Source organism: Staurois parvus, unplaced genomic scaffold (assembly GCF_062004578.1).
Source record: "Staurois parvus isolate SC_StPar_1 unplaced genomic scaffold, SC_StPar_1.0 ptg000522l, whole genome shotgun sequence".
In the NCBI taxonomy this organism is placed as follows: domain Eukaryota; kingdom Metazoa; phylum Chordata; class Amphibia; order Anura; family Ranidae; genus Staurois; species Staurois parvus.
The window spans coordinates 1,728,745-1,749,152 of record NW_028318318.1 but is presented as its reverse complement, the minus strand read 5'-3'; the positions used below and the strand labels follow the sequence as shown (position 1 = coordinate 1,749,152).

At 46.4% G+C, this 20,408-nt stretch overlaps 1 protein-coding gene across 7 annotated transcripts in view; it reads left to right on the top strand.

Moving 5' to 3' along the window:
* Window positions 1–20,408, top strand: part of HIBCH (3-hydroxyisobutyryl-CoA hydrolase) — a 638,488-nt gene that overhangs the window by 575,227 nt on the left and 42,853 nt on the right. For all 7 annotated transcript variants that reach the window (XM_089690215.1, XM_089690218.1, XM_089690217.1 and 4 more), the window contains one exon: window positions 6,727–6,760. In XM_089690215.1, the coding sequence (XP_089546341.1) occupies window positions 6,727–6,760 (34 nt within the window). The remainder of the gene's footprint in view (window positions 1–6,726; window positions 6,761–20,408) is intronic.

Genomic DNA, 20,408 nt, shown 5'->3' with positions numbered 1-20,408 from the left:
AGGGCTCCGGGTTCTAGGTTTAACATAGGGGACTGCAGATCGAGGGCTAGCTAGCTGGGCACCAGATAGTCTGCCGGCAGACAAAAGTCCGGTTATTTGACCCGCAACAGGACTTCATTTAGTGAGCCCGTAAGCCGGGCAGCTGCTCTCCCTCCGCTCCGAACACCGGCCGGCTTCCTGGTCTCCCAGCACTGCTTAGCGGCTGACCGCGTGGCCGCACCGCTCCTCCACGTCTCTGAGCAACCAGACACGCCCTCGCCACCAAGCACCGCATCCGAACCCCGTTTCCCAGACCAGCTCTCCCACAGCTCTTCCGTCCATCCAGCGGGGACCACCCTGCCGCAGCAACCCCTTTCACCACATTTCCTCGTCACAGGTAGGGGTTTGGGGAGGTCGGGTGGAGGAGATTGTCCGAGAGCTCCTACATGGGGCTCTCCTCAGCCGCCATGGTTAGGCTCCGCCCCTCTGCTGACCACAGCTGTTGATTAAAAAATATACCTCCCAGGGAAACATAACTCCAGAAAGATCTCAGGGTAATAGTGGAAAAGGAGAAGTAGACCTAAGTCTGGAATGTAGCCCTAGACTATCACTAGGCCTTGACATTAGTAGCCAACAAATATCAGCTAATACAGTGATGGAGACAGAGTTACAAATACCAAATAAAAAGGAAATGGCAGAAATGTTTAAAGGTCTGGAAAAAACAATAAAACAAGAAATTGTAAATATTCGAAATGACCTGGGACATCTCTTGGTGAGAGTGGAAGAAACGGAGGAAAAAGTTAAAAAACAATCCCAAATTATCTCTGAATTAGAAAAAGAAATAATCAATATAGGGAAAGCCCAAGAAAAACTGCGCTATAAGACTGAGATACAAGAAAATAGGAATAGGAGGAGAAACATTAGGATACGAGGAGTCCCAGAGAATTCAAAAGGAGAAAATTTGCAAGAGGTGGTCTGTAAAATATTAAACTCCATAATGGACAATACTGATATGGAAAGGATTAAAATGGAAGGAATCTTTAGACAAGGAAAATTCCAAGGAAATTCGGGAAAGGAAAGGCCAAGAGATATACTTGTTAAATTTTGTGACTTCCTAGATAAAGATAAAATTTGGAAAAGGATTAAGGGAAAATCAGTAATCATGTACGAAGGAAAAGAAATACAGATATATGCGGATTTGTCATCAGAGACTCTGTGGAGAAGGAGAATCCTGAGACCTCTATTGGAAAGATTGAAAGAACAGAACGTCCAATATAGATGGGGGACCCCTGAGTGCCTAATAGGGTGGAGAAATGGAACTACAGCATATCTCAGGTTCCCAGAAGATTTGCAGTATTTTTGTGATAGACTTAAACTACAAAGACTGGAGATCCCTGGTTGGGAAGAAGAACACTGGGAAATTAGAATAAAAGGAAAGGAGTGCTGGCAGCCTGTTGGAGGGAGGAGGCGGGGGGAGGGGGGGGGAGGGGGAGAGGGAGAGAGATAACGTGGGTTTTTTTTTTTTTTTTTTTTTTTTTTTTTTCTCCTCTCTCTCTCCCTCCTGTCTTTTTCTGCCTTCTCCCAACCGTCTCCTAACCACTATTATTGAGATATTTAGGGAGGAGTTAGGGGTTGAGGGGGAGGTTGGAGAAGGGGGAAAAGTTGTCCATGGGTGGAGTTCTTTATTTTTTTTTGCCCTGAGATTAAATCAAAGGTGGATTGTATCTCCACAAATGATTAGTAGGCAAATAGTAGGCCTAAAAAGAGGGGGGGGGGTGGGAGGGAGGGGAGGGAAGTTGGGAGGGATGGAAGCTGGGTGGGAGGGAGGAAGGGGAGGGAGGGAGGGGAGGAGGTACGGGGTCAATACTCTGCAAGACAGAAGAGATAAAGAGGAAAAGGCAATCAGGAAGAGAGATGGAGCCAATTGGGAACGATGGAAGAAATACAGTTTATAACATATAATGTGAACGGGCTGAGTTGCCCAGGGAAGAGATTTAGGTTGTTTAATGAGTTACATCATAGGGCGACGTCAGTGGTATTTTTACAGGAGACACACTTTGAGATAGAGGCAAATGTAAAATTGAGATCCAAATACTATCCAACATGGTACTATGCAGATTCTCCAATTAAAAGAGCAAAAGGGGTTGCAATAGGTTTGGCAAAGAATATGAGATTTGAGCTGGAGGATAGAAGAACCGACCCGGAGGGGAGGTTTTTATTCTTAAAAGGTAAACTTCAGGGGATTGAGTGCACTTTAGCCAATATATACTGCCCTAATAAAAATCCGGAGATATATATGAAGGGTCTGTTAAAAAAATTAATGGAATTTAAAAAAGGGCGTTTGATAGTAGCTGGAGACCTAAATTTCTGTATGGACCCACAAAAGGATAATACCTCTTCTGTGCAAAGAGAGGGGAGTAGGTCTCTGAGAGCTTTGAAAAAAGCGATGCATGAATACCAACTAGTGGACACCTGGAGAATAACGCATATGAAAGACAGAGACTATTCCTTCTTCTCGAATGCACATGAGATATACTCGAGATTAGACTACATCTTAATAGACCACCAACTGATAGATCATCTGGTTAAAATCGACATAGAAACAAGGACGTTCTCGGATCATGCTCCGGTTGTGATGAAAATGAGATGGGGAGGAAGGTGGACTGGAGGATTGGGGTGGAGGTTAAACGAGGCTCTTCTTCTGGATGAGGATATAGTTCAAAAAATCGAGAAAGAGATTAAGGTATATTTTAAGGAGAACGAAACAGAGGGAGTATCGATAGCTACAGTTTGGGAAAGCCACAAGGTATTTATAAGAGGAATCTTGATCGCGGCAGGTGCAAGGAAAAAAAAGGAAAGAAGAGAGAGGGTCAGTAGGCTCTTAAAAGAAATATTGGAACTGGAGCAGATCCATAAGAAGAAAATAACAAAAGATACGAGACAGAAGCTAGTGGATAAAAAAGATGAGCTAGAGAGGTTGATGGAGGAGGAGAAGAGAAGAGTATACAACAGGGTTTTGAACGAAAGATATAGATGGGGAGACAGACCAGGAAGATATTTAATGAGAGCCTTGAATAAAAAGAAAAATAGGAACTACATAGAAAAGATAAAAAGTTCAAAGGGCGAGTTGGTCCACTCAAATAAAGAGATTATTAAAGTGTTTACGGAGTATTATAAGAAATTATATAATATCAGTACCCAAGGCCCTCTAAAAGAAGCCCAAGAGGAAATTAATAAAAAAAAGATGACATACTTAAAAAATGCGGGATTACCAAAACTAAGTGAAGTACAGTTGAAATCCTTAGATGCAGAAATCTCCCAGGAAGAAATTAAAAGAGCATTGAAAAGCACAGGGGGGGGAAAAAGCCCAGGCCCGGATGGTTATACAGTTAGGTACTATAAGAAATTCAGTGAGGTATTGCTACCCAAGCTGGAGAAATATATGAATGCTCTGGGAGGTGGGACGGAAGTGAGGAGAGAATCCCTACAGGCCCATGTAGTACTTATTCATAAGGAAGGAAAAGATCCATCTCAGTGCTCCAGCTATAGACCTATTTCATTACTGAACACTGACACTAAACTGTATGCAAAGGTGTTAGCAAACAGGTTGAGGGATCTGATGCCTGAATGGATCCATGGAGATCAGGTGGGCTTCGTACCAGGGAGAGAAGGTAGAGATAACGGCTTGAGAACCCTGATGCTTATTCAGAAGAGTAGAAAAGGGAAAGCCCCGGTGGTGCTCTTGTCGATTGACGCAGAGAAGGCATTCGATAGAGTGGACTGGGGCTTCATGATGGATAATTTAAAAGTGCTGGGGATAGGCGATAGAATGCGAGAGTGGATAAGCAAATTATATAGTGAGCCTACTGCAATCATCACGGTAAACGGGGAGAGATCAGAACCCATCGGAATGTCTAATGGGACAAGACAGGGCTGTCCACTGTCCCCTCTGTTATATGTATTGTCACTAGAACCTCTGTTGTCAACAATAAGAAATAGTGGATCGGTAAAGGGAATACAGATAGAATCCATAGAACATAGAGTAGCGGCCTTTGCGGACGACTTATTGTTCTATGTGGGGAATCCTCGAATAACTCTCCCAAATATAATGAAGATTCTGAAGGAGTACGGTGAACTTTCAAACTTAAAAATTAATCCAACGAAAACAGAGATCCTGAATATTAATATATCAAAGAATGAAAAAGAAAAACTACAAAAAGAATTCCCCTTTATATGGAGAGAAAAAGAGATAAAGTATCTAGGAATAAAGCTTACTGCCTCACTTAAGAACTTGTATAGATTAAACTATATATCTTTGATAAATGAGATCAGGGAAGATTTAAAAAGATTAGAAGGAGGAAACCCAGCCTGGATAGGACGTATAAACCTAGTCAAAACGGTAATTATGCCTAAAATACTGTATAGATTTCAAATGGTACCAATTAAAATTCCAGAGGCCTTCTTTAAGATAATGAAAAGAATGTTAACAAAATATATATGGAGGAATAAGAAACCCAGAATAGCATATGAAACATTGAGTAGGACTAAAGAGAAAGGGGGAATGGGTCTACCAGATGTCAAGAGATATTATAAAGCAGTGGTTTTGGCAAGAATATATGACTGGACATTTAACCATAAGGGGAAAAGTTGGGTAACAATTGAAAATGATCTTAGTGGCACTAGATTGAGTCAGATGATATGGGTCCCAACACAATTTAGGGGAATTAAAGAAAGCACAAGTATGTACACATTAAATGTTTTTAGGGTATGGGACACTTTACACAAAAACATGAAATGGGAATTTAATTCTATATTAATGCCTCTCACAAATACTGAGTATTTCCCCCCGGGAAAGAATAAGATATCAGGGAGATGGTTTAGAAAGGAGGACACCCAACTGAGTGATGTCTTGGTGGAAGGGGAACTGAGATCACTTAAAGATTTAATAGAGAAGAAGGGAGATATTTTTATTAGAATAGATGAGTGGAAGTATCATCAATTGAAATGTTTTATTGGAAATCTACCGAAACCCCTGAGAATAAAACAGGAGTGGAATATGTTTGAAAGGTTGTTGGGGACACGAGGTGATGGGAAACACGGTATTTCAAAAGTGTATAGAATACTCACAGAATTAGACACAAACACAAAGTCAACTTTTATTACAAAATGGGAAAGGGATATGGGAGTTGAGTTTGATGAAGATAGACAGAGAAAGATGTTTAGATTGATACACGATAATGTTAGTATGAGAGAGGTTGAGGTTAATTACAAGTGTATGACACGATGGCACATTACACCGAGTGTAGAGCATAAGATGAATGGGGAAAACTCAAATAAGTGTTGGAGAGGATGTGGAGAGATTGGCATGGTGTTTCACATATGGTGGGAATGTCCGAAAATTCAGGCCTTTTGGAAGATAATAGTTAAACTGATTGAGGAAATAACCGAAATTGACATAGGGTTAGACCCAACGACGTGCCTCCTACACAAGGTAGAGACATCTGTAAATAAATATAAAGATTCAGGTATTTGGTACTTCTTGAATGCAGCGAAAGGGCTGATACCCAAGTTTTGGAGAAGAGCCGAGGTACCGAAGGAGGAAGACTGGATTAACAGAGTGAATCAGATTGGTAGAATGGAAAAATCATACCATATGCATGAAGATAGGATGGGAGTGTATTCTAGGAGATGGGAAAAGTGGGAAAGAGCAAGATTGAAGGAGAAATATAAGAAAATATAAACTAAGAGGTTAACAATAAAATGGATAAGCCTTATTAGATCAGAATGGATTGGAGTCTGCAGAGGGAAGAGGGGGGATGAGGGGCGGGAAGGGGAGATAGTGGGATGGGAAAGAAAAGAGTTTTTTTTTTTTTTTTATAAGGGAAAGATAGAAATGTTATAAATGTTTATTTGTATTGAGAATTTTTTCCCTGTTTTGGGACTTTTGTATTAATATGAAAAATTTAATAAATATTTAAATTAAAAAAAAAAAAAAAAGAGAACCTGTCATGTACCTTTGCACCTATCAGGCAAACTGTTGAATCCCTTTCAGCAATATTAATTAACATTTTTATTTAACATCAGTATCTTTTGTATTTACCACTATAATTCCTGGTATAGTTTGTCTGGTTAAAAAAAAATGTAAACAGCTATTTTCCTGATATAAGAACCTATACTTGTTTTCAGGGTCAGATTGACCATTAGGCATAGTAGGCCAGTGCTAAAGGTGGCTTTTCCATGTAGAGTTATTGGCCATATTTTTCTCCCATTGTCAGTAGAAATGCATAGTTTGTTTATGCATTGTTGCAATATTCTAAGCAAAACAATGTTCTGTATTAAAAAAAGTGATTCTAACAGCAGGTCGCTTGGATTCCAAAGAAGACTCCAGGAGTGGAAATCCAGCTCTGCTTGTACTGAAAGAATCCTAGACTTTCCAGTGTTTCTCCTCCTCTCAAAGGAAAAATTCCAAAAGTTTCCCTTAATTGCCATTCTAGATAGCACTTTTTCTAAAAGCAAGATTTGTTTGTATGTTCTTTTATTTAAGCACGTGATTCGAAACAACCAAATTAGCAAGGTACATAAATCTGAACCCGGATCAGCCATGTATAAAGAAGGTGAAAAAAACTTGATAGTGAATATGGTATGGGACAGAAACAGACAAATTATATGATGCTTTGATTTTGGTCTCCCATCATTTATCTGCCTGTTAAGCAAGATTTATGAAACATTTTTTTTTTTATTTTGCAGAGGGGACATGATTTTTTTGAAGGAGTAAGAGCAGGTAAGACAATTTTGCAAGGTAACTAACACTACATTTATATTTATTTAATTATTTGTTTTATTTATTACAGGTACTTATATAGCTCTGTCAATTAATTCAGCGCTTTACATATATATTGTACATTCGCATCAGTCCCTAACCCTCAAGGGGCGTACAGTCTAAGGTCCCTAACTTACATTCATATGCTAGGGCCAATTTAGACAGGAGCCAATTAACCTCCCAGCATGTCTTTGGAGTGTGGGAGGAAACCGGAGTACCTGGAGGAAACCCACGCAGGCACAGGGATTACATGCAAACTCCAGGCAAATGGTACCATGGTTGGGATTCGAACCAAATGCCCTAGTACTGCCAGGTGGACGTGCTAACCATTTGGCCACTGTGCTGCCTTGTTATATCACTGTTTCAAACTGTCTTTGTCATAGTACCATGCCTCTTTAACCAGAGTCCAGACATTTTCACCCCATTCCAGTCCAGGCCAATCTGCAGCTTTCAGTGCTCTCACTTTGAGTGATAATTACTCAGACATGAAACACTGCACCAAATAAATTTTTTTATACTTTTTTTGGACAGATAGAGCTTTTTTTGATAGTATTTATTCACCAATGGGTTTTTTATTATTTAATATACATATATACAAAAAAATATAGAAATTTTTGTTTTAAAAATTTTTTTTTAGTTTTTGTTATAACATTTTGCAAACAATAATCTTTCTTCATACAATTAGCCCAAAATATATTCAACTACATTTTTTAAGTAAAAATAACCCAAAACATTGTATATTGTTTAGTCTTTCTGACAGTTATAGAGTCTAATACATATAGTGGATATAGAAGATAATCATCCCCCTTTAAAATAATCACATTTTTGTTGCTTTGCCGCTTAAAATGAAGACAGACACAGTTTTTGTTTTATCCAGCTGTATTTGTTATAGTGCAACTTATAACATCCAAGTAAAAGTTATAACACCAACATGTTAAAAAATTTTGAAAAATTCAAAAACAGAATCAATGAGTTGGAAAAAAGATCACCCCCTTGTGTCACTATTTTATTGAACCACCTTTTGCTTTAATTACAGCCTTTAGTCTAATGGGACATCTCTCTACTAACTTTGCATATCTAGACTTTTCAATATTTGCCCACTCTTCTTTGCAGACCTGCTCAAGTTCAGTTAAATTTGATGGTGAACGTTTGTTGACTCCAGTCTTCAAGTCATTCCACATATTTTAAATGGGGTTTAAGTCTGGGCTCTGACTATGCCATGCAAGGACATTCACATTTTTCTCCTTCAACCACTGTGTGGTCGTTTTTGCTGTGTGCTTTGGGTCATTGTCATTTTGAAAGGTAAACCTTCTTCCCATTGACAACTTTCTGGGCAGCAGATTTTCTCAAGAATTTGACTGTATTTTTCCCCATACATTTTTCCTTCTATCCTGACAAGTTGTCCAGTCCCTGCTGCAAAGAAATACCCACATAATGGGATATTACCACCTCCATGCTTTAAGCACTTCAGTCCCAGAAGGTTTACCCCATTCCTAACCAGGCCATTTTTTGCTATTCAGCACTGTGGTATTTCAGCTAATAATCATGCAATGCTGTATCCAAACGAAATTTATGTCCTTTTTTCACACAAATAGAGCTTTCTTTTGGTGGTATTTGATCACCATTGGGTTTTTTATTTTAAAAAACAATATTTTCTACTATCTGTTATGAAAAATATCCAATAAACTCATATATAGTCATGCATTTAGGCCACAATGTATTCTGCTACATGTCTTTGGTAACAAAAAAAAATCCCAATACGTGTATATTAATTGGCTTGTGCCACACATCACTCATTCTTCTAAATACTTTAAGACCAAGCCTTTTCTGACACTTTTTGTTTACATGAAAAAAACATTTTTTTTGCTAGAAAATTACTTTGAACTTCCAAACATTATATATTTTTAAAAGCATAGGCCCTAGAGCAGGGGGGTCAAACTGGCGGCCCTCCCGTTGTTGCCAAACTTCAAGTCCCACGAAGCATTGCAAGGTTGACAGTTACAAGCATGACTCCCAAAGGGGGGCAAGATGGGTTAAATGTGATTACTGGTGTACTGACCGGCAATCTGACGCTATCTGGGAGTGGCGTGAAAACCACGGGAGCGTGAATAGCGTATACAGTGGGGCAAAAAAGTATTTAGTCAGCCACCAATTGTGAAACTTCTCCCACTTAAAAAGATGAGAGAGGCCTGTAATTGGCATCATAGGTAGACCTCAACTATGAGAGACAAAATGAGAAAAAAAATCCAGACAATCACATTGGCTGATTTGGAAAGAATTTATTTGCAAATTATGGTGGAAAATAAGTATTTGGTCAATATCAAAAGTTCATCTCAATACTTTGTTATATATCCTTTGTTGGCAATGACAGAGGTCAAACGTTTCCTGTAAGTCTTCACAAGGTTGGCACACACTGTTGCTGGTATGTTGGCCCATTCCTCCATGCAGATCTCCTCTAGAGCAGTGATGTTTTGGGGTTGTCCCTGGGCAACACGGACTTTCAACTCCCTCCAAAGGTTTTCTATGGGGTTGAAATCCGGAGACTGGCTAGGCCACTCCAGGATCTTGAAATTCTTCTTACGAAGCCACTCCTTCGTTGCCCGGGCGGTATGTTTGGGATCATTGTCATGTTGGAAGACCCAGCCACGTTTCATCTTCAATGCCTTTGCTGATGGGAGGTTTGCACTCAAAATCTCACGATACATGGCCCCATTCATTCTGTCCTGTACATGGATCAGTCGTCCTGGTCCCTTTGCGGAGAAACAGCCCCAAAGCATGATGTTGCCACCCCCATGCTTCACAGTAGGTATGGTGTTCTTTGGATGCAACTCAGCATTCTCTCTCCTCCAAACACGACGAGTTGCGTTTCTACCAAACTGTTCTATTTTGGTTTCTTCTGACCATATGACATTCTCCCAATCCTCTTCTGGATCATCCAAATGCTCTCTAGCAAACTTCAGGTGGGTCCGGACATGTACTGGCTTAAGCAGGGGGACACGTCTGGCACTGCAGGATCTGAGTCCCTGGCGGCGTAGTGTGTTACTGATGGTAGCCTTTGTTACGTTGGTCCCAGCTCTCTGCAGGTCATTCACTAGGTCCCCCCGTGTGGTCCTGGGATTTTTGATCACCGTTCTTGTGATCATTTTGACCCCACGGGGTGAGATCTTGCATGGAGCCCCAGATCGAGGGAGATTATCAGTGGTCTTGTATGTCTTCCATTTTCTAATTATTACTCCCACAGTTAATTTGTTCACACCAAGCTGCTTGCTTATTGCAGATTCAGTCTTCCCAGCCTGGGGCAGGTCTACAATTTTGTTTCTGGTGTCCTTCGACAGCTCTTTGGTCTTCACCATAGTGGAGTTTGGAGTGTGACTGTTTGAGGTTGTGGACAGGTGTCTTTTATACTGATAACAAGTTCAAACAGGTGCCATTGATACAGGTAATGAGTGCAGGACAGAGGAGCCTGTTAAAGAAGAAGGTACAGGTCTGTGAGAGCCAGAAATCTTGCTTGTTTGTAGGTGACCAAATACTTATTTTCCACCATAATTTGCAAATAAATTCCTTCCAAATCAGCCAATGTGATTGTCTGGATTTTTTTTCTCATTTTGTCTCTCATAGTTGAGGTCTACCTATGATGCCAATTACAGGCGTCTCTCATATTTTAAAGTGGGAGAACTTGCACAATTGGTGGCTGACTAAATACTTTTTTGCCCCACTGTATATACGTGATTTTGTGCACCTGTGCCACCCTGTAGCAGTATTTCTGCTATAGGGCAGTAAGGAAGCAGTTAAAGAAACAGTTTGCGTTACGGGGCTGCGTTACTTTAACTGACAATTGCGTGGTCATGCAATGCTGCACACAAATTAAATTTACGTCCTTTTTTTTCCCCACGAATTGAGCTTTCTTTCGGTGGTATTTGATTACCTGTGCGGTTTTTATTTTTTGCGCTATGAAAAAAAAAAGACTGACAATTTTGAGAAAAAAACAATCCAAAATTGGGAGCAAATAGTTTGCTCCCAAGCAAGACACACTATAGAACAATGGGATTCAACCACATGGCATTAAACAATCGACAACCTCCCACCCCAATATTAGGACAGATCACCCTGTACCGTTAACAGGCACAGGGTGACTTACACATAAGAGGGACATGGGGAGCTGAGACAGGAGTCTCCCAACCTCTCCAAAGTGAGCTGTGTTCCATGGGCCCCCCACCCAAAGTGACTCCCGTCACATATCTCCCCTTTCGGCAGGAGACTAACACAGGAGGAAACCCTAGATGGGTGGACTTCAAAGTTAGTCTGTACTTCCAGTCCCCCAGTGCCAGCATCCACACAGTTCCCCAAACATAGCATTACTCACCCAGCCACCCTCTGCCTCTCTTGTAGAACATACCTGTTGCTGGGGAGAAGTACAGACTTGTCCTCCCTGAAGTCCTCTAGGCCGCTGAAGAGAAGACAGGGTGGCTGGGCAGACTCCATCATGTTGTTGGGGATCTGGGCCGACTGCCCAGCATCCCTGGGGTATCCAGGTGGTGACAGTAGTCTCATCCACTTTGACTTGATGGACATCCCCCAGTGTTTGCAAAGTAAGGCTGACATCCTCCTGTCCCAATGCCAGACCATTTTCTGGGGTTGTATCAGTGGAGACCAAGGTTCCATCCATGGACATCAGCTCAAGCTGCAGTTGTGAGGTGCTGATTGCATCCTGTTCCTGTAGCTCCTGCGGTGCTGATTGTTGTGGGCAGAGGTCAACAACAACATGCCCTGAAGCCAGCTCTTCTGCTGGAGGCGCACTGGCTGATTCCTCCTCAGCAGAAAAGTCAATCAAATCCCCAGTCTCTGGAACTGGTGTCTGGGGATAGGGGTTCACCATCTCCTGTCCGTGGAACCCAGAAGATGTTACCAGTGCTGGGCAGAGTTCAGCAATGTTTGGCCCTGTTGCCAGCTTTTCTGCTGGAGGCTCACCAGGTTGTTTTTCCTCAGCAGAGAAGTCTATCAAATCCCCAGTCTCTAGAACTGGTGTCTGGGGATAGGGGGCCCAATTAAAACTTTCCATGAAAAACAGCTGAGGGGCTAAATGCTAGTGATGGCAGCGAATGGGGCTGATCCTGGTAACACTGCATTTTTGGTGACACTATACTAAGGGGGCACTAGTATAATTCTGTTCATGATTAATATATTGATCCGTACACACACTATACTAGTGCACAACACCCCCCTGTGTTAGCTGATCAGACACAGAACGGTCTGATTGGCTGCTTCCCTGGCCAATGACAGCCAGGTAAACAAAGAACTGAAACTGGTAGTGACAAAATCCTCATTTTTGGTTTTGGACATCACACAGTAGGAGGTAAAACATCAGTTCCTCTCACTGTGTGCCCAGAGCCAGATGTTTCCTTACCAGACTTTCTGATCATTTAGGAGAGCCCAGTAAAGGTGACAGCAGATGTACAGGTACATTAACCTGCATCTGGTTCCTATCTGCCATTTATAATGATCTTTACATAGTGCAAGTACAGTATAAATTTTTCTCAAATTTCAACTTCAGGGACAATATGTTCACTGCTTAATATATCCCACACACTTTTGATGCCATTGTAGTAAGATACACAATATTATGTACTTTACTTGACAGTGACCATAATATTATGGCTGGTTGGTGTTTGTGCTGCATATCAGTCTTTTCATGTTGGACAAATACACAGTAGAGTGATTTAATAAAACTGATGCACACAGAATCTGGTGCAGCTGTGCATAGTAACCAATCAACTTCTAGGTTTTTTGTCAAAGCTTAATTGAACAAGCTGAAGCTTGAAGCTGATTGGTTAGTCTGCATAGCTGCACCAGATTCTGTGCAACAGTTTTAGTAAATCTCCCACAGTGTGGTATAGCAAAACACCCAACCCTGAGATGGAGTACTGGAATTAGGCATACATATGTCATATACCAAACATAACGTCATAGTGTCAATTGATGATTGTAATTAGAGATGAGCGAAGTATTCAAAAATTCGATTCGACTGATTCGGCGAATTCGTGGAAAAATTTCGATTCGAGTCGAATATATTCGCTGCGAATTTAACTTATAAAAGGGTGTTTCTAGGCTTCAGAGAGCCTTTATATTAGTGCAGAACACTGTACCTTTAATTTAAATGCCCTTGGAGTCTGCTGGGGAAGAGAAATAATACTGACAGTCAGTATGACATGCAGATGAGTGTAGTCGATCTTAGAATCACCGCACACTTCACTCATTTGGGCAGTCACGGGGCCAAAACCAGAGTGTGGAGCCACAGTGTGGCGGTGGAGGCAGCAGCAATGGGAGGCCATACAGCACCCTATGACAAAAATGGAAACCACCAGCAGTGTGAGGAGACCTGAAAGTGGCACATGGCAGAGTGTGGCGATGGAGACAGCAGCAATGGGAGGCCGTACAGGGACCCATGACACACTCTGGACCTGGCAGCAGCATGAGGAGGCGGTATAGGGGCCCATGGCAGATTAGGGGCCTGGCAGCAGCAATGGGAGGCCCGTAATCTGCCAGCACCCTATGACAAAAAATGGAACACACCAGCAGTGTGAGGAGACCTGAAAGTGGCACATGTTTGGGGCATGATTCATGGCGGATTTAGTCAGTTGTGTCAGGAACTGGTGGTTTGAAATCCAGACTAATCCACGCCTGATTCATTTTCACAAACGTGAGTCTCTCCACACTTTGGGTGGACAGTTGTGTCCTCCACGGAGTTGCAATACCTCCTGCCGCACTAAACACGCGCTCCGATGCCACGCTACTGGCTGGGCATGACAGCCTTTCAAGGGCAAATTCAGCTAGTTGGGGCCAAAGGTCAAGTTTCGTTGCCCAGTAGTCAAGGGGATTGTCTACCTCGGTTGGCAGGGTGCTGTCCAAGTAGGCCTAAGCCTGTTGTTTGAGGTCCTGCTCCAGGTCCACCTGATGCTGCTGCTGCTGCTGCTGCGGCTGGTTATTAGTTTCCTCACTGCGCTGGTGAAGAAAGCTACTCATCATCGACTGCAGACTGAGGCAGCTGCTGCTGGTGGAGCTACCACTGCTCCTACCACCCCACCCCTCCCCTGCTGCCATGGCAGCGTAACGCGAGCGCACAGGGCCCACAGTGTCTGAGGATGGACGTTGGCGCAGACAGGCAGACCAGCTGACTACATAGGTGGTTTTTATAGTACGTTATTTTGGCCTCCCTCTCAGCAGGTGTGAAAAAGGCCACCATTTTTGAACGGTAGCGAGGGTCCAACAAGGTGGACAGCCAAAAGTCATCCCTCTGTCTGATGGTTATTATTCGGCTGTCGGTACGCAAGCAAGCGAGCATGCTATGGGCCATTTGTGCCAAGGAATGCGAGGGACTCCCTGCCTCCATCTCCACAGCATACTGCCACGGTGCGTCTGGGTCCTCTGTCTCCTCTTCCTCCTCCTCTACCAGATGCTCCTGCTCCTCCACTCCTGTCCGCTGAGTGGAAAAACCACCCATTTCACTCAGTAATTCCTGAGCACCAATGTCCTCCTCTACCTCCTCCTCTTCTTCCTGTCCTGCCCCCACAGGGGTCATGTGGCGTTGAGATCTGTGCGCCACGTCTACCGACCCCCGGACCAGCCATTGTTAACAGCATTTGTTCCAGGACGTGCAACAGAGGAATGACGTCGTTCATCCCATAGTCCTGCCGACTCACGAATAGCGTGGCCTCCTCAAAGGGCCTGAGCAAGCGCAGGTGTCACGCATGATCTGCCAATGGCTGACATCTAAGTTACACAGGGAGTACCTTTATCCGCTTTTAACATCAGGAAATCTGTGATGGCCTTTTGCTGTTCGTAAAGGCGGTCTAACATATGTAGGGTTGAATTCCACCTTGTTGCAACATCACAGCATGAGGAGTCGGTACGGGGGCCCATGACAGATTACGGGCCTGGCAGCAGCAATGGGAGGCCCGTAATCTGCCAGCACCCTATGACAAAAAATGTAACACACCAGCAGTGTGAGGAGATCTGAAAGTGGCACATGGCAGAGTGTGGCGATGGAGACAGCAGCAATGGGAGGCCGTACAGGGACCCATGACACACTCTGGACCTGGCAGCAGCATGAAGAGGCGGTACAGGGGCCCATGGCAGATTACGGGCCTGGCAGCAGCAATGGGAGGCCCGTAATCTGCCAGCACCCTATGACAAAAAATGGAACACACCAGCAGTGTGTGAGGAGACCTGAAAGTGGCACATGGCAGAGTGTGGCGATGGAGACAGCAGCAATGGGAGGCCGTACAGGGACCCATGAGAGACTCTGGACTTGGCAGCAGCATGAGGAGGCGGTATAGGGGCCCATGGCAGATTAGGGGCCTGGCAGCAGCTATGGGAGGCCCGTAATCTGCCAGCACCCTATGTCAAAAAATTGAACACACCAGCAGTGTGAGGAGACCTGAAAGTGGCACATGGCATGAGACACTGTGGACCTGGCAGCAGCATGAGGAGGCGGTACAGGGGCCCATGGCAGATTAGGGGCCCGGCAGCAGCTATGGGAGGCCCGTAATCTGCCAGCACCCTATGTCAAAAAATTGAACACACCAGCAGTGTGTGAGGAGACCTGAAAGTGGCACATGGCAGAGTGTGGCGATGGAGACAGCAGCAATGGGAGGCCGTACAGGGACCCATGAGAGACTCTGGACTTGGCAGCAGCATGAGGAGGTGGTATAGGGGCCCATGGCAGATTAGGGGCCTGGCAGCAGCTATGGGAGGCCCGTAATCTGCCAGCACCCTATGACAAAAAATGGAACACACCAGCAGTGTGAGGAGACCTGAAAGTGGCACATGTTTGGGGCATGATTCATGGCGGATTTAGTCAGTTGTGTCAGGAACTGGTGGTTTGAAATCCAGACTAATCCACGCCTGATTCATTTTCACAAACGTGAGTCTCTCCACACTTTGGGTGGACAGTCGTGTCCTCCACGGAGTTGCAATACCTCCTGCCGCACTAAACACGCGCTCCGATGCCACGCTACTGGCCGGGCATGACAGCCTTTCAAGGGCAAATTCAGCTAGTTGGGGCCAAAGGTCAAGTTTCGTTGCCCAGTAGTCAAGGGGATTGTCTACCTCGGTTGGCAGGGTGCTGTCCAAGTAGGCCTAAGCCTGTTGTTTGAGGTCCTGCTCCAGGTCCACCTGATGCTGCTGCTGCTGCTGCTGCGGCTGGTTAGTAGTTTCCTCACTGCGCTGGTGAAGAAAGCTACTCATCATCGACTGCAGACTGAGGCAGCTGCTGCTGGTGGAGCTGCCACTGCTCCTACCACCCCACCCCTCCCCTGCTGCCATGGCAGCGGAACGCGAGCGCACAGGGCCAACAGTGTCTGAGGATGGACGTTGGCGCAGACAGGCAGAGACCAGCTGACTACATAGGTGGTTTTTATAGTACGTTATTTTGGCCTCCCTCTCAGCAGGTGTGAAAAAGGCCACCATTTTTGAACGGTAGCGAGGGTCCAACAAGGTGGACAGCCAAAAGTCAGCCCTCTGTCTGATGGTTATTATTCGGCTGTCGGTACGCAAGCAAGCGAGCATGCTATGGGCCATTTGTGCCAAGGAATGCGAGGGACTCCCTGCCTCCATCTCCACAGCATACTGCCACGGTGCGTCTGGGTCCTCTGTCTCCTCTTCCTCCTCCTCTACCAGATGCTCCTGCTCCTCCACTCCTGTCCGCTGAGTGGAAAAACCACCCATTTCACTCAATAATTCCTGAGCACCAATGTCCTCCTCTACCTCCTCCTCTTCTTCCTGTCCTGCCCCCACAGGGGTCATGTGGCGTTGAGATCTGTGCGCCACGTCTACCGCACCCTGACCAGCCATTGTTAACAGCATTTGTTCCAGGACGTGCAACAGAGGAATGACGTCGTTCATCCCATAGTCCTGCCGACTCACGAATAGCGTGGCCTCCTCAAAGGGCCTGAGCAAGCGCAGGTGTCACGCATGATCTGCCAATGGCTGACATCTAAGTTACACAGGGAGTACCTTTATCCGCTTTTAACATCAGGAAATCTGTGATGGCCTTTTGCTGTTCGTAAAGGCGGTCTAACATATGTAGGGTTGAATTCCACCTTGTTGCAACGTCACAGCATGAGGAGTCGGTACGGGGGCCCATGACAGATTACGGGCCTGGCAGCAGCAATGGGAGGCCCGTAATCTGCCAGCACCCTATGACAAAAAATGTAACACACCAGCAGTGTGAGGAGATCTGAAAGTGGCACATGGCAGAGTGTGGCGATGGAGACAGCAGCAATGGGAGGCCGTACAGGGACCCATGACACACTCTGGACCTGGCAGCAGCATGAAGAGGCGGTACAGGGGCCCATGGCAGATTACGGGCCTGGCAGCAGCAATGGGAGGCCCGTAATCTGCCAGCACCCTATGACAAAAAATGGAACACACCAGCAGTGTGTGAGGAGACCTGAAAGTGGCACATGGCAGAGTGTGGCGATGGAGACAGCAGCAATGGGAGGCCGTACAGGGACCCATGAGAGACTCTGGACTTGGCAGCAGCATGAGGAGGCGGTATAGGGGCCCATGGCAGATTAGGGGCCTGGCAGCAGCTATGGGAGGCCCGTAATCTGCCAGCACCCTATGTCAAAAAATTGAACACACCAGCAGTGTGAGGAGACCTGAAAGTGGCACATGGCATGAGACACTGTGGACCTGGCAGCAGCATGAGGAGGCGGTACAGGGGCCCATGGCAGATTAGGGGCCCGGCAGCAGCTATGGGAGGCCCGTAATCTGCCAGCACCCTATGTCAAAAAATTGAACACACCAGCAGTGTGTGAGGAGACCTGAAAGTGGCACATGGCAGAGTGTGGCGATGGAGACAGCAGCAATGGGAGGCCGTACAGGGACCCATGAGAGACTCTGGACTTGGCAGCAGCATGAGGAGGCGGTATAGGGGCCCATGGCAGATTAGGGGCCTGGCAGCAGCTATGGGAGGCCCGTAATCTGCCAGCACCCTATGTCAAAAAATTGAACACACCAGCAGTGTGAGGAGACCTGAAAGTGGCACATGGCATGAGACACTGTGGACCTGGCAGCAGCATGAGGAGGCGGTACAGGGGCCCATGGCAGATTAGGGGCCCGGCAGCAGCTATGGGAGGCCCGTAATCTGCCAGCACCCTATGTCAAAAAATTGAACACACCAGCAGTGTGTGAGGAGACCTGAAAGTGGCACATGGTAGAGTGTGGCGATGGAGACAGCAGCAATGGGAGGCCGTACAGGGACCCATGACAGACTCTAGACTTGGCAGCAGCATGAGGAGGCGGTATAGGGGCCCATGGCAGATTAGGGGCCTGGCAGCAGCTATGGGAGGCCCGTAATCTGCCAGCACCCTATGTCAAAAAATTGAACACACCAGCAGTGTGAGGAGACCTGAAAGTGGCACATGGCATGAGACACTGTGGACCTGGCAGCAGCATGAGGAGGCGGTACAGGGGCCCATGGCAGATTAGGGGCCTGGCAGCAGCTATGGGAGGCCCGTAATCTGCCAGCACCCTATGTCAAAAAATTGAACACACCAGCAGTGTGTGAGGAGACCTGAAAGTGGCACATGGCAGAGTGTGGCGATGGAGACAGCAGCAATGGGAGGCCGTACAGGGACCCATGACAGACTCTGGACTTGGCAGCAGCATGAGGAGGCGGTATAGGGGCCCATGGCAGATTAGGGGCCTGGCAGCAGCTATGGGAGGCCCGTAATCTGCCAGCACCCTATGTCAAAAAATTGAACACACCAGCAGTATGTGAGGAGACCTGAAAGTGGCACATGGCAGAGTGTGGCGATGGAGACAGCAGCAATGGGAGGCCGTACAGGGACCCATGACAGACTCTGGACTTGGCAGCAGCATGAGGAGGCGGTATAGGGGCCCATGGCAGATTAGGGGCCTGGCAGCAGCTATGGGAGGCCCGTAATCTGCCAGCACCCTATGTCAAAAAATTGAACACACCAGCAGTGTGTGAGGAGACCTGAAAGTGGCACATGGCAGAGTGTGGCGATGGAGACAGCAGCAATGGGAGGCCGTACAGGGACCCATGACAGACTCTGGACTTGGCAGCAGCATGAGGAGGCGGTATAGGGGCCCATGGCAGATTAGGGGCCTGGCAGCAGCTATAGGAGGCCCGTAATCTGCCAGCACCCTATGACAAAAAATGGAACACACCAGCAGTGTGAGGAGACCTGAAAGTGGCACATGGCATGAGACACTGTGGACCTGGCAGCAGCATGAGGAGGCGGTACAGGGGCCCATGGCAGATTAGGGGCTTGGCAGCAGCTATGGGAGGCCCGTAATCTGCCAGCACCCTATGTCAAAAAATTGAACACACCAGCAGTGTGTGAGGAGACCTGAAAGTGGCACATGGCAGAGTGTGGCGATGGAGACAGCAGCAATGGGAGGCCGTACAGGGACCCATGAGAGACTCTGGACCTGGCAGCAGCATGAGGAGGCGGTATAGGGGCCCATGGCAGATTAGGGGCCTGGCAGCAGCTATGGGAGGCCCGTAATCTGCCAGCACCCTATGTCAAAAAATTGAACACACCAGCAGTGTGAGGAGACCTGAAAGTGGCACATGGCATGAGACACTGTGGACCTGGCAGCAGCATGAGGAGGCGGTACAGGGGCCCATGGCAGATTAGGGGCCTGGCAGCAGCTATGGGAGGCCCGTAATCTGCCAGCACCCTATGTCAAAAAATTGAACACACCAGCAGTGTGTGAGGAGACCTGAAAGTGGCACATGGTAGAGTGTGGCGATGGAGACAGCAGCAATGGGAGGCCGTACAGGGACCCATGACAGATTCTGGACTTGGCAGCAGCATGAGGAGGCGGTATAGGGGCCCATGGCAGATTAGGGGCCTGGCAGCAGCTATGGGAGGCCCATAATCTGCCAGCACCCTATGTAAAAAAATTGAACACACCAGCAGTGTGTGAGGAGACCTGAAAGTGGCACATGGCAGAGTGTGGCGATGGAGACAGCAGCAATGGGAGGCCGTACAGGGACCCATGAGAGACTCTGGACTTGGCAGCAGCATGAGGAGGCAGTATAGGGGCCCATGGCAGATTAGGGGCCTGGCAGCAGCTATGGGAGGCCCGTAATCTGCCAGCACCCTATGTCAAAAAATTGAACACACCAGCAGTGTGAGGAGACCTGAAAGTGGCACATGGCATGAGACACTGTGGACCTGGCAGCAGCATGAGGAGGCGGTACAGGGGCCCATGGCAGATTAGGGGCCTGGCAGCAGCTATGGGAGGCCCGTAATCTGCCAGCACCCTATGTCAAAAAATTGAACACACCAGCAGTATGTGAGGAGACCTGAAAGTGGCACATGGCAGAGTGTGGCGATGGAGACAGCAGCAATGGGAGGCCGTACAGGGACCCATGAGAGACTCTGGACCTGGCAGCAGCATGAGGAGGCGGTATAGGGGCCCATGGCAGATTAGGGGCCTGGCAGCAGCTATGGGAGGCCCGTAATCTGCCAGCACCCTATGTCAAAAAATTGAACACACCAGCAGTGTGAGGAGACCTGAAAGTGGCACATGGCATGAGACACTGTGGACCTGGCAGCAGCATGAGGAGGCG